The 13392-nt window shown below is 48.7% G+C and overlaps 1 protein-coding gene across 1 annotated transcript; it reads right to left on the bottom strand.

The window, feature by feature from the left end:
- Positions 1–4959: 4959 nt before the first annotated feature.
- On the bottom strand, positions 4960–8735 carry EsH8_XI_000111 (uncharacterized protein; the record flags this gene model as incomplete). The annotated part of the gene is made up of 3 exons (XM_083274019.1): positions 4960–7897; positions 7950–8590; positions 8655–8735. 3 exons carry the CDS (start codon positions 8733–8735, stop codon positions 4960–4962), a joined length of 3660 nt encoding a protein of 1219 aa, XP_083120355.1.
- Positions 8736–13392: the final 4657 nt, after the last annotated feature.

Raw genomic sequence — 13392 nt, 5'->3', positions numbered from 1 at the left:
CAACCATCCTCGTAAGAATACCATCGCCTATATAACTGTAGAGTAATTTCATCTACATTTAGAGTTGTCAAGAACTTTTTCCATGTTATAATACCTAATACCTATTACAGAAAAACTTTCCAATCAATCTCTTGTCGCATCTAGGAAAAAAAGATGAAGCTTACCGATTCAGTTTTCTCGCTATGCTTTATGCATTGCATCATTTTGCTTAATTTCGTAAACCCTACCGCTGCTACCTGTTGCCCATGCGACATATATGGAACTTGTGGAGATACAAGTGGCTGTGTCGTTTGGGAGTGCTGTAGTACTGCTTCATGGTAATTATATTACTGGAAACACTGCATACTAAGCACTAACTAATATAAAAAGCAACATTCTCTGTTGCAACTGCGATGGCCCATGTAAAGGTGGAAAGTCTAGTGATCTATCCAACGAGAAAACCACACAACTCTGCATGTAAGTGTTGCAAGTCCCGGGCTTCTCTTTTTTTGAAAGCGCAATAGGCTGCCAAGTGCTAAACTACGCATTACAGGAACAAGTTCACTGCCCTAGATGAGAATCAAGATGGCTTGATTAGCTTTCTAGAGTGGGTTCAAAGCCGTGATGCCTTCGCCAGCTTGAGCCTGGAGGTCTTGGCACAGCGATGGAACCAATATGACTTGGAAGGCAAGGGGTACTTGACTATGGATGAGGCTATGAATCGACGAACTGCCTCACTAAGCCCTAAATCTAGTGGGTCAGCCTAATAGCGTTGATTTGCCTAATACTAACGAAATGTTAACAGATGAAGGCGTGACTATGGTTCAGCAGCCGTTTAACTACCCCCACCAAATTCAACAGGTTTATAAGCCTGACGGTCTCACTGTAGGCATCTGGGATTTCTACTGGTATTCAGACAACGAATGCAAAACGAACAAGCAGCAAACAGCCGGCACAGGAGCAAAAGGGTGTACAGAAATTTCCGCCGCAAGCAGCATTGGATTTGAAGCCACGAGTGGCTTTACCCTTAACGTATATGCCCAGAAAGATTGCAGTGGTGTTCCCAAAACATTCAATGCGGGTACCGATTGTACTAGCTTTAATATAAAGATGCTAGCCTACAAAGTTGTAGGCTAGGCCTAGCCTATATAACTGCAATCGTCCAAGGCGAGTGGGTTTACAACTAGCTAGAGCGACTACCATACCGAGATCACAAGGTCTAACTATAAACAAACAAATGAATCTTGCCAGGTCACCGTCTACCGTCAACCGTCCGTGATACTATCTTCGATATGCTGACCCACCGCGGAGAAGCCGTGTCTCCACCCGGCGATCGCCCGACCACGTCGCGTGGTTATTCTTTAGCCACCTGTCCTTGCTCACCGGTCGGTTCCAGAAGCCGTGATTCACCCCACTCTTCTTAGGATTCTGGGGTCAGCTTCAGCGCAGCTCACCTGTTGTCGGCGGCAAAAGAGAGTCGCCGCCGCGGCTGGTCCTCTGCCAGAGATCCTGCGCGGTGTGATGGATTCTGCCGCCGTAAACCCTCGACCCCGAACCAAAAACGGCTGCATGCTGCAGCCAAGCCTCGCGCGAGTCTTTGAGAGCAGGCCACGCCATCATTCTGAGAATTAGCCGACAAAATAACAGCAGAAAGAGACAAGCAAACATGCGGAATCGGCTGGTCTGCTGTGCCTGCGAGTGCTCATCCTACCTATTTGCAGATAGCCATGCATGGGGCATCAACGGCCCGCCAGCAGGCGTGTATCTCCACTCACAACCACCATCAACTGAAGAGGGGATTCATCCAAGTCGACACTCCTGCGGACTCCATACTGGGCCACTAGCTATTTATGTCCGCAATGACATGATTTCAGACCCCGAAGAAATCAATCTGTATATCATGCGTGCAAGTTAATAGTTCTGCAGTTGTCGACAGGCGAGATCCAGGTCTTTCAAGCCTCGCCAAGCTCAAATTCATCCAGTTTTCATTGGCCACTACGGTCAGAGCTGCGGCCAGGGTATCCAAGGCTAGCCGATAAGTCAACCAACTATTTCCAAATTCTGAACCCTATTGCGATAGACTGAGATCAAGAAAAAAATTGAAACGGGGCCCTAAGGCGGGTAACTGCAGTGGGAAAAGTCTTACTCGTAGAGCAAGTCTTGCAAGCTGCCAACCTTTTTCAACAATCGGAAAACAGGTCTGAGAGAAAGAAACCCTCCATGCATCAACCTCAACGATTCGGGCTTGCAGTGCGAGCGAGCGGGGTGTTGGTAAGTACCCTTGGCAGATTCTGCATGCCACAACCAATGTTTGAAGTTGAACCCACACCCATCGCCAAAGGAAACAGAGGCCGGCGTAATGGCACGCAAAAGCAGAACACAGGTCTCAGAGTGAAGCTTCCAGTTCATCAAGCCCAAAAGTGTCGAAAATATGGGACATCACAACCTTTCACTTGTCGGGACAAGCCTGGTTCCTAGAACTGGCCTGGCGGGTATTCCGTCATTAACATAGGTCCTCTTCGATCACTACTAGCCTCCTTACCATGGCGTCACGCTCGGTTGCAATTTGCCCGTCCCATAAAAGAACCCTGGGGTTTAGACTCCCATCACCCAATTAATTCATTAGCCAAAATAATATCGAACCCTGTTTATCTTCAGCTCCGCCACTATGTCTGCCCGAGCAGCAAGAACTTCTCTAATGGCGACCTCAAAGAGCTACGACCCCTGCCCGGAGAAAGACCAGCCGGCTCCAATGCGCTCCAAGTTCACTGCCCGCCAGGGCGAGTGGTACCGAACGGACCTCAAAACCCCCTTAGTCCCCGGCTGACTGGTAGCTCTTGACGGTCTATTCGTCGACGGCAGCGCAGCCATCCCCTCGGGACTGCGGTACAGTTGTGATGAGTTCCCGCCCACGTCATGGATTAAGAGCGGCGCAAGTATTAACAGCGGCTTTTCGGAGTCTGCTGCGCGCGTGCTTATTAACAACGGCGGCGTTGGGGGGGTGGAACGAGAGTATGGAACAAGACGATTACGGCGAAGCCCGGGGGCGGAGGTGCCGCTCTGCGGCGAACATGGATTGCGGCATCTTCGAGTTTTATGAACTGGGATAACCACGTCACCATGGGGCGATTGCTATCTGGCGACGACGCCGAGTCTATCGAGTTTCAAATACGGCAATGCGGAAACAGGCGCAGCAGTTAGTTGGGAATGTCTAGTAATTACAATACACATGAACCTAATAATGGTAAATAACCGTGATTGCGACTCCACTTTAAACAATATGTTAGTACCTAGGGTATGGCAAGGTGCACAAGTTGTTACACTTTATCCACACTGAAGCTAAACATTTATCTCGACGATACTGTAGATAGGCCCCCCATTACAGCTTTAGTAGCTCTCTTCTGCTGTCTGTTCTTCTTGCATTTACGCACGCAACACCATACACACGAACCGATCATGATAGCTCCTATGATGGGCATTCCAATCATCAAAAAATAAAGAGCACCCTCGCTCATGTGTGACCCGTTATCTGGGCGCCTCGTAGGCGTAGGGGAAGGATCGTATTCACCGTCGCGAATTGTTTGACCAGGTGTCCACGTCGGTATTTCCATGGAGTTAGTCAACGTAGGTAGCTTCGGCGTAAGTGTCGCCGTATCGGACGCCGCCCAAGTTATAGCCCATGCCTCATGCACTAGAAGAGTTTGGCTAATTTTCGTGTCTGAAGCTTTGAGGTCGGCTCCAGTGTTCACAACCATCCGTCCACATTGATTCGGAATCACTGATGTGATAAAAGGGTATCCTGAGAACGAATTGTAGTAGTAGCCACTAGATTAGTTAGCTGGTGAGTTTCCTATTGAGCTATCTAATAAACAGGGAGGATGAGTTATAAATATAAACGAACCTGTTGCAACAGTAGGCTGTTGAAGCTTCTGGAGAGCCAGCCTCAGCCATTCGGTTGTACGTCCACCCATCGGGACACACGCCTGGTTTGAAGCTGAGCCGGCTCTCCGGCGTAACGTCGTCCCACCCGGATGGGTAGCATGATGCAGCAGGGTCGTTAATCATAACAGGAATCATTACAGTGGTACCGCTGACCGTAGTCAAGGGTGCGCTTGTGGTTTTCCATTGGGTTTCGCAGTCTGACGGTGGCACAAATGGTGTGGTGAGGGCGAGCAACGCTGTAGCTGTCATAGCGACAGACGTTGCGATGCTGGAAGACATACTCGTCCGCGACGATGATTGGGTTGGGCTTGTATAGAACCAAACGATGAATTTTAGGGGGAGGGTTTACCTGTGGTTCTCTCTTATACATGGTAGTTTTTTCAGGGTCATGCGCCAAGGAGGCAAAGCACACACAAAAGGAACGCCAAGCGGAGAGGGGCATAGTGTTTTGAGAAATAAGAGGTTAGTTTAACCGCATTTAGCTTTATGCACCTAAATGGTACGAGGGAATTAACCTGCTCACAAATTCGCTATGAATAATCTATTGAATTGCAGGGGTGGCTGTTGGCTGGCGAAATAGGCTATACTAATAAGGGGGGTTTTCCGTGCCTACCTTGCGGTCCACTACCTACTAGTCACAACCAAACACCTGGCACATGGCCAAACATAATGTTAGGTAGTCTCTTCAATTAAAATTCACAAGATTCACATTTACTCAGGCTCAAGAATAATTATTAGTCGATTAACAAAAAGCAAATATCAGTGCAGATCTCGTTGTCCTCTTTTTCTTCCAGCACAACTGCCTGCACATTGTACAGTGGCGTGCACACGTACACCTAGCCTGTGTGGTCGCTGGTTAAATTCCAGCCGCGGGTACACCCTAGGCACAGTCTCCCGGAAAATGTCTTAACCAAAAGCACACGAGAATGTGCCAATTATAGCGACATTTGAATCTCCTGCCAGACGAACTTGCCACTATTTACAAGTTGGATGTTCTGTTTACCATGTAAAATAATGGCAATACTAATTATCAACAGCTCAAAATGATGTAGAGTTGAAATCCGGGTTAAGCACACTCTTCTCTAAAATCGTACCGTTACTAAACACTGTTCCATTTCTCAAAATCTCCACACGCCCCGGATGGAAACCAGGAGGTGGACGCTCAATAGTCGTCCCGTTAGCAAAGATGACCCCGTTGAATTGCGATACCAGAGGGTTAGAAGGCATCCTCGAATTCTTCGAGCTTGGAAGTAAGGGCGATCGTCTTCCTGGATTGATGTTGCAGTTCTCGCTGATGGTGTACAAGTTGAGACCAATGGCCAGAGTGTAGAGCTCAGCGCTCAGCGCGTCCCACTCAGGCTCGTTCATGAGCACCATCCCAATGTAGTCGACCATAAGGACGTTAGGAAACTTTTCGGGGGAAATTCCATTAACACCGCGCCAGTACAATGCCGGATTCGTGGGGAGAACAGCAATTCCTTGAAGGCTGTAGGTGAACGTAGAAGTAAGGAAGTGTGGCGTGACGATCCACTGGCCTACATGGAAGTTGGTTTTCTTTTGCCAAGCGTCGATCGCCCACTCGGCCATCTCTTTCGTATCTTCCTTTTCAGGCCAAGCGTCCGTCCAGCTCATTGCGTCTTTCTTGTAGATGCCATCGGCAGGTGAAATATGCTTTCTCGCATCAGAGATCTTGTTGCCCAGGTGCTTTGTGTCCAGTAAGATGAGCACACAGCCCTTGCCATCGTTCATGTCCATCAAAGGCCCTATTTCAAGATCCTCAAACGCGTCATTTATGTTTGAGCAGCGATTCTTGATTTCCTTGAGCTTATCGAAGAACTTATTTTTGATGTTCTCATCCCAGTAGATGGGCCCAAGGCTAGGAACATTGCGAATTCCGACCAGGTAGCGAAACTGCAAGATGATGATCTCACCAGAGTTTTCGTCAGTGAATTTGTTGATCTCTTTGATGACTTCGTCAAATTTCTCGCCTGATCTGCCAATAGGCACCTCAGCCGTCTCGTCGCTCAGGTGGGTAGTCCAGAACTCGTAGTTACCACAGCATTCGACGACCTGATGCACACTGGAAACACGCAAATCGAACCAGCGTGATCCAGCTCTCAGTTGATCGTAGATATTAAGCATCTGGTTTTGCGTGTTGGACTCGGTGCCGCCTGACATAAAGGCGTTTGTAAGTTTGCTCATACCCGCATCGTGCGTGCCCGGCATGATTACTTGGACTAGCTTGCGGTGCTTGATCTGTTCTTTAATCGATCTCATCCAGTTACCTGGACCATGCGACAGCGATGTGATGAATCCGAACGAGTTGCTGCCCGTGATAACGAGGGTAACGGGGACTTCCTGCTCTGGTACCTTGTACTCTCGCTGGCCCTTGCTCATTCCACTCAAGTCAAAGACAATGCGTCTGGGGTAGGTATCAGGGATGTGAGTTGTAGCACGCACAACGAACTTCTTTCCGGTGCCCTCGATATCGTAATAAGCCTCTCCATTGTCATCTTTAGGGTTCGCTCCAACCCTCTCGGTGTAGTGTGCGACATTTTGCCTTGCCCTGCCGGAAGGAATATCGGCCCAGTCAAACTCGTCCATCTGGTAGGAATGGGTCGAGGTGAGTTTGAAGTTGTGAGGAGTTAAGTTAACGATGGTGACATATTGCCTGCCCGTGGTTGCCGCGTATTCCGGTTCCATTAACAACCAACGCATGTACTCGCCAACATGGCGAGGAGGGTCTTTACTGTAAGTTCTGTCGCTCTCCTTGCAAGACTCGTCAGGTTCAACCTCGTCATCGTCATCGCCGCTATCACACGCTTCAGGGGGACAATAACCGCGAGAGCAAGCAAACTCGCACAGCTTCTCGTCATTAATGATTCCACGCGGCTTGCCAGTGGCACCGGGTTTCTGCGCCGGCGGTTGTATCAGGCCTCCCTCTGCGGTGCATCGACAAACGTGGAGGGGGCAGAAGCCAAAGGTGCAGGCGTAAGAACATAGGCCCTCAAGGCTTTCGTATCCCAGGCGGGCCGTGCCTTTTATGCAAGCCGGTGGGAGGAATTCGGAGACAGTCGGTACGATCGTCGGTTGCTGAGTTGATGAGCAGAACTCGGATGGACAGTATCCCAGATTGCAGGCCGACGAGCAGAGACCCGAGTAGTTCTCACTCCTCCCTTTGGCAGGGAAACCATCCACCTGCAGTTCCTTTGGCGGAGTGATGGGGGCACCGATGGCCTGACAGACACATGACGTCACCGGGCAGTAGCCGTACTTGCAATTAAACTCGCAGAGCTTGTCGAAGTTCTTGGCCCCGGTTCCCTTGATACACTTCTGGTCTGTCCGACCGAGTGCAGGTGTGGCTGAGATGGACCCGGACGCATGGGCACTGCCGACCCACGGGTTCCAATTGGTGCGGCCTGCATTGCAATTGGCAGCACTGAAGGAGGGACCCCCGCTAACTCTTGCAATCGTAGAACCACCCCGAGAGAGTGTGACGCTGACGTCGCCAGTCTCAGTGAGTAGGGAAACACTGCCGTGATAGACACCAATGCCTCCGTCGGGGACGGAGGACCACTTTGGCGAGAAGGTTTTACCGCCGACAGTGACTGTGACATCGGCAGAAGATCCAAGAACAGCAGAGAAGAAGATTTTATCGTACATAATCAGGGAAGGCGGAAATTCGATTTGAAGCTGGCTGGCCGTATTGCCTGTGGTTCCACCGTCGTCACAGGCCATAGATGGACTTGTTCGATACCAGGTGACGAGGCCTTCTTTAGTAACTGTACCTTTGCCGTTCTTGTAGTAGTCGATCCAGTAAGGTAATGTGAGTCTCCAGCCATCGTGTGGAAGGCCTTCTGCGTAGTTGAATGGCGAGTTGCCGTTCTCCTTCTTGAATGCTGTCATGGCATGGTCGTACAATGGTCCAATGTGGTGCGACTCGCCGTAGTCGTTCCATGAGATAATCTGAACATATCTAGAAGAAATCAGATAAATGTTTGTAATAAAAAGGATGTGCAATTACTTACTCTGGTTGGTTATATATAACCTGGATCCAACGATTATGCCACATATCATCGCCTCGCCACATCCAGTTCTTGTTATACCCAGGCATATTAGTGTAGAACCAAGGAGACACTGGCATCATGTACGGCTTATTTCCAGGCTCGAGGTATAAGAAGTAGGATGCATCGACATAGGTATCCATGTCCTGTGTGCCCCAGGGCCAGGCTGCCCAGTTGAAGAGGCCGTCGGCCACACCACCGGCAAGCTCTACAGCCGGCTTTGCACCTACAGAGGACCAGTCGGGGATAACGAAACAGCTGACAGCAGCTTTGATTTCAATCCAGTCCTTAGCGTTGTCGGGGCCTTCAAAGGTAGAGACGAGAGGCTTTCCATCACTGTGCTTGAAGTACTCTGCCGTAGAACCATAATACTTCAACATACTGATGACAAGAGCTTTAGGCCAAGGACCTCTCCCAGCGTAGTCAAACGAAAACATAAGCTTGAAGCCTTCGCTTCTAGCAGCACTGAAAGCGTTTCCAAGGGAGATGTCGTTCATCTCTTCACCGTAAGCCATGTTAAGTGCAAACGCATCGATATGCGCCTCTTTCGCAAGCTGCATGTCTTTCCGCCAAGTGGCCTCAGTGTACGATTCAGTGTTGCCCACCTGTGGTAAAGTCAGCAACGACTATTTGAAAAGTCAATATACTGGAGCGTCGAGATGTACTAACCATAAAGTGGGCAAACACCGCCTTTGATTGGACGCGACATGCGGCGAAGAGAAGCAACAGCAGCCCGAGTTGAAACTGCATCTTGCCAGGGGAGCAAAACGTCTATACGGGAGTACCAAAAGAGTGGTCGTTGAAGAAACCAGAAAAATGGCACTTTCATGATGACACTTATAATGCATTTTCTTCTCGTCATTCTTTGTGACCTCACGTCGTGAGTCGTCAGCTCTGACAAACTCCATCCAGGTAAAAATCCTTTATCGACCTGATGACCTAGACTGTGCCGCTGGTGAAGTGGATTTCATGTCTTACATCAACAACAGTCTTCCAACGATGCGGGTCGGTATTGCAGGTTTGAGGCACAGCTCTGAGACTTGCGAAGTTCTCGCAACTATCTCCGGTACAACCCTGCGAATTCGCAAGACCAGAATGAGTGGCAGGGCTAAGGCTGGTCTAAAGGCTTAGCCTCCTGCCTAACACGGCATTTCTTGGCCGATGCACGGCTAAGGGTCCAGACGGCTTGGCTGGTCCCAATGAGCCTTTCCGACGAACCGAGCTTCCCCGTCAACGTTGCATTGGAACCAGAACTAGCCCAAGTTCTTAGAGACAATCTTTAAATGCTAACAGGCCATGCCCGTGTAAGCTGATGCCTGGGAGATTTTATGCATATATGAGACATAAGCAACTTAGTAGTAGGTAATGCTTTAATCATTACAATATTCACGTAATAGGCACAATAGATAACACAGTCTTCCTAGCAGCCGTTCCGGTTCTGTCGGGAGAAAGAGGCTGCCATAGGATGCCAGACGAACAGCACGGTGGCGTCGTGGCTAATATACTCTATGTGCTCGTGTTTTTATACAGGCCGGCAGTTATAGACTATGCTTCTCACAATGGTTTTTTTTAACAATAGATCTATCGCACTGTGAGGTATACGCTATGATAGGTACACGAGGCAACGCGAATTAGCAAGGAGTCACAATGGCCCACTCTTTTGATTATTTGACAAGATAAATAGTACTCTATTCCTCGCGAGTCGGGTTTATTGATATATGCATTTAGCCCCATGCCGACATAAAACAATATTAGAGGAAACCTTAGGCGAAAAATAAACATCTCGCTTGGGGTCGTGCAATGCCACCTTCTGCATGTCACCCTCACTCCCAAGTTCTCCCCTTGAGCTAAAGAATTATCATAAACAAATCATCTTACTAGGGTGTTGGAGAATTCCCTGGATCGCGTAATGTTAGTAGCATGGTCTGCTGAGTTTACTTAACGAATTCTAACTGCCCCTATTGCAATAGCTAGTGGCTAGTTACTACGAGAGCCAGGGAACCCTCAATTAAAACAACGAACTCTTCCTTCTCCTTGAAGGCATCAGCCTTCCCTGAGGCCTGGACCAGGAGCCAAGCAATGATGACACGGAGCCTTCGCCGAGGTACCACTTAATTACTCTGTGGAGCACGAATACAAAGCAGGGAGGGGGATACAGGAGATGATACAGGATGTAGTTGCGCCACTTCCAGTCCGTGGGCTTTGGTACACCCGTAGGGCCAGGAGAAGCGGGAGGATCGTTCCGATAGCCAATAGGACGGTCGTGCAAGTGGAGTCTGGAAAAGAAGAGGCAGAAAAACAGGGTGAGGTTAGTTAGTATACAAGAGCTGCCTAAAGAATGCACTCTCTCACTCAGTTAATATGCCTGATATTGGACCCATAGCTTCCCACTTATGGTTCTTTATCCTTTTTGTTTTGGATCCCGGTGGTTAGGCATGCGACGTACCTTGAAGCCTGCCCTTACCTTGATACACTACGCCCGACGGTCTGCGGCTAGCGCGATCCGCAACGCGTCCTACAGAACGATTGGGTGCACGCCGGTGGGGCGTTCTGCGGCCCGGCGGCGGCGCTCCCACCCGAGAGATTGCGGTCTGCTGTCAGCAACAGTGTGGCAGCCAGGGCGTGCAATTAACGGATTGAGCACAAGAATGTATTCATACTGCTGGAGAGTAAAAGAGGTCAAAGTGGCCACTGTTGTAGCCAGCTAAATATGCATCTATCTAACGGCAGCTGTGTATCTCTAGGCTGCAGGCAATCCCTAGTTTTTAATCCTGTTACGATAGCCTCATTCTGCTAAGCCATTTCTTTAGCTGCAGCACTTAGCAACGTACATGTCCTATACGCCTGTATGTAACTAGCTTACAGGATCCCTACTTATACGAGCTCTTTATCGTTCTTTCACTTATAGAGAATACAAGACACTTTTCCCTACAAATCTCTTATGCCCGCTGTGAGCTCTCTCGTTATAGATCCTGTAACGGGATAGATATAAAGCATTGGAGGGCCGGCTCTCGCGAGGGACAAAACATAGAGTTTAGATTCCTCTAGACATCTAAAAAGGTTGATTGGTGTAAGGATTATCCAGTTTCAAAATGTCTTCCAGCTGAGTACCTGTAGTAGTGCAGGCTTCCTTTTCTTTGTAATTCCGCTTCTGTTTTGTTTGCCTATCTTATCCAGTTTCCTTTAAGCCCCTTTCAGCTCTGGCAGCTTTCCATCTGTAGTACCGTTCGTCATATTTCTTCGTTCCGTTTTTCCTAAGCTCAATGGTGTATTGTACCTCCATAAGTGAACTGGTCAAGTCGCATGGGCTGCCAGTCCCACAGTAGTTGAAGAGAATAATGTCATCCTCATGAACTCTTTCTAAGAGTTCTTCCCAGAGCTTGAGGGTCTCCTCCTTGTGTTTGAGGAGGAAAGCGTGGACTTGTATTACAAAATCCTCAATCGTAACGATTCCGCCGTCTTCCCGTTTTACTAGCAGCTTTGGGTCCTCGAATTCTTCATTGTTAAGGGTATGTAACTCCTTTTCCTCTTGGAAACCGATTCTAACAAGGAGCTCGGTTAGGCTGTAATGGGTGACGGGTTCCTTTGCCAATCGATGTCCCTGAAAGGGGCTTTTTGGCGAAGCATCTTCATCTTCTTCTGGATCATCAAACACCTTGACCTCTGAGATGTCTCTATACACCGGCCAGTACAAGCGGCGGAGTAAATCATTTCGGAGGATAGGTGGGACTTCTTTCGGGTCATCTGGGTATGCTGCGCGTGCGTCTGTTGAGGGCCATCGGCCTATCCAGTCCTCTGGTTCCAATGATTGTGGCATTGAGAGGTGAAAGGGTAATCAAATGATCTTAGGATTGAAAACTTAGCTTGTCCTTCTCAAAGGGAGGTTTAGTTAGGAGTTAAGCTAGGACACTAGAAATCTGAGGCAGACTGCTCTTTTATAGAAATGAAGGGTGAGTCAGTCCGAATACATAGAGTAGGTAAGCGTGGTATCATCACGTGCTCGTCGCCAAGTGTCTCAACCCAGTGATAACCCGAGTTTTCTAAAACAAGTTGAATAAGCATTCGTGTAAATGGCGAAGAGACCCCAGCGCTAATTAAGCGGGATTTACCCCTAAAGAGATGTAGCGGTGAAATTCGACTAGCCTCGAGACAATTCCAATCGCAAAATGGGTCTGCCGCATCTGGAAGGATTTGCACGGTTTTGCGTTTTACTCGATTGGGATTTGGTGACATACCCAAGCCGACATCTTGATACAAGGGACTAGAAGTTGCACGATCAAGCCTGGGTGTTGGGGCCAGTGAGCGTCTACACGGATGCCTAGAACCTGTAGTCTCAGTTGTCTCTATCGAAATAGGGGTTGCGGGCTGAAAGGCCTCAGTCGTGTTGCTCTCACACCCAGAATAAATGAAGCTTAATCAGCATGATGGTTGTGAAATACGAATTAAGTGAATAGGTTATTCTTTTTATAAATACCTAGTGAAGGACATTCAAACGATAGTTATCTCTAAAGCCTCATTTCATTGCCTTCATCTACCCTCTTTTCGAGTCTTAATAGGGGACTACAACCGCGAAGATGGGTTGCCGATATCAGTTATTACTGCTACTTTTCTTAGTATTTTTACTATTATTCCCACTACCTGCTCGAACACAGATGATTAAAAGGTGGCAATACATTAACGGTGTAGCCCACTGGCGCCGATATTCCAGCGATACACCACGAATGGTTCTCTTCCCACCGCAAGACATTGTTCTTAAATATAATTGTTACTGGATGCCATCTGTATGCAGAAACGTACGAAACTGAATGGCCGACACCTCCAAGAGCGCCTGGCTCACTCGCGAAGGTCCAGATGCGTTTACATATGATGGTCAGTCAAGTCGGCCGGGTAAGCTCCCGGGGGGGGGAGCACGAAAAAGGGTTGTTGATGACATCTTTACCGTTGCTTTACTATTCCAGTAGTGAGAAAACTGCTAATGCAACTTTTTACTAGATGATTGAACACAGACGAGAGGCCAACTGCCCACCGAGGACCTGGTCACGGAATGGGCGGAGATGCCCTGAGGCCGATCAGCCATACGTCATGCCTGGGCCGGCGCTTGAGAGTTGCGACAAACGCAAGGCCCACTGACGTCATGAGATTTCGTTTAAGGCTCATCAATAATATAAACGTTGGCCCAGCCCGAATTTGGTATACGAATGGCAACGGCCACCTCAATCACGAGGATTTAAACACACCGCTAAGGCGGCTGAATCGCCATGAGACATCAAAGGTCTTCGCATCTGGCCAGATACTCTCCACCATAGATTATCTCAACATGGGATACTTGTCTGATGAGGTGGTCATTCTCGGAAACAACGAAACAGCCATCCGACTTGCAGATCATGGCATCATCTCTGTGGAGGAA

The sequence above is a fragment of the Colletotrichum jinshuiense genome, chromosome 11, assembly GCF_051148585.1.
Source record: "Colletotrichum jinshuiense chromosome 11, complete sequence".
Taxonomy (NCBI): domain Eukaryota; kingdom Fungi; phylum Ascomycota; class Sordariomycetes; order Glomerellales; family Glomerellaceae; genus Colletotrichum; species Colletotrichum jinshuiense.
Note: the sequence above shows the minus strand (reverse complement) of the source record. Positions and strands in the feature narration are given on the sequence as shown.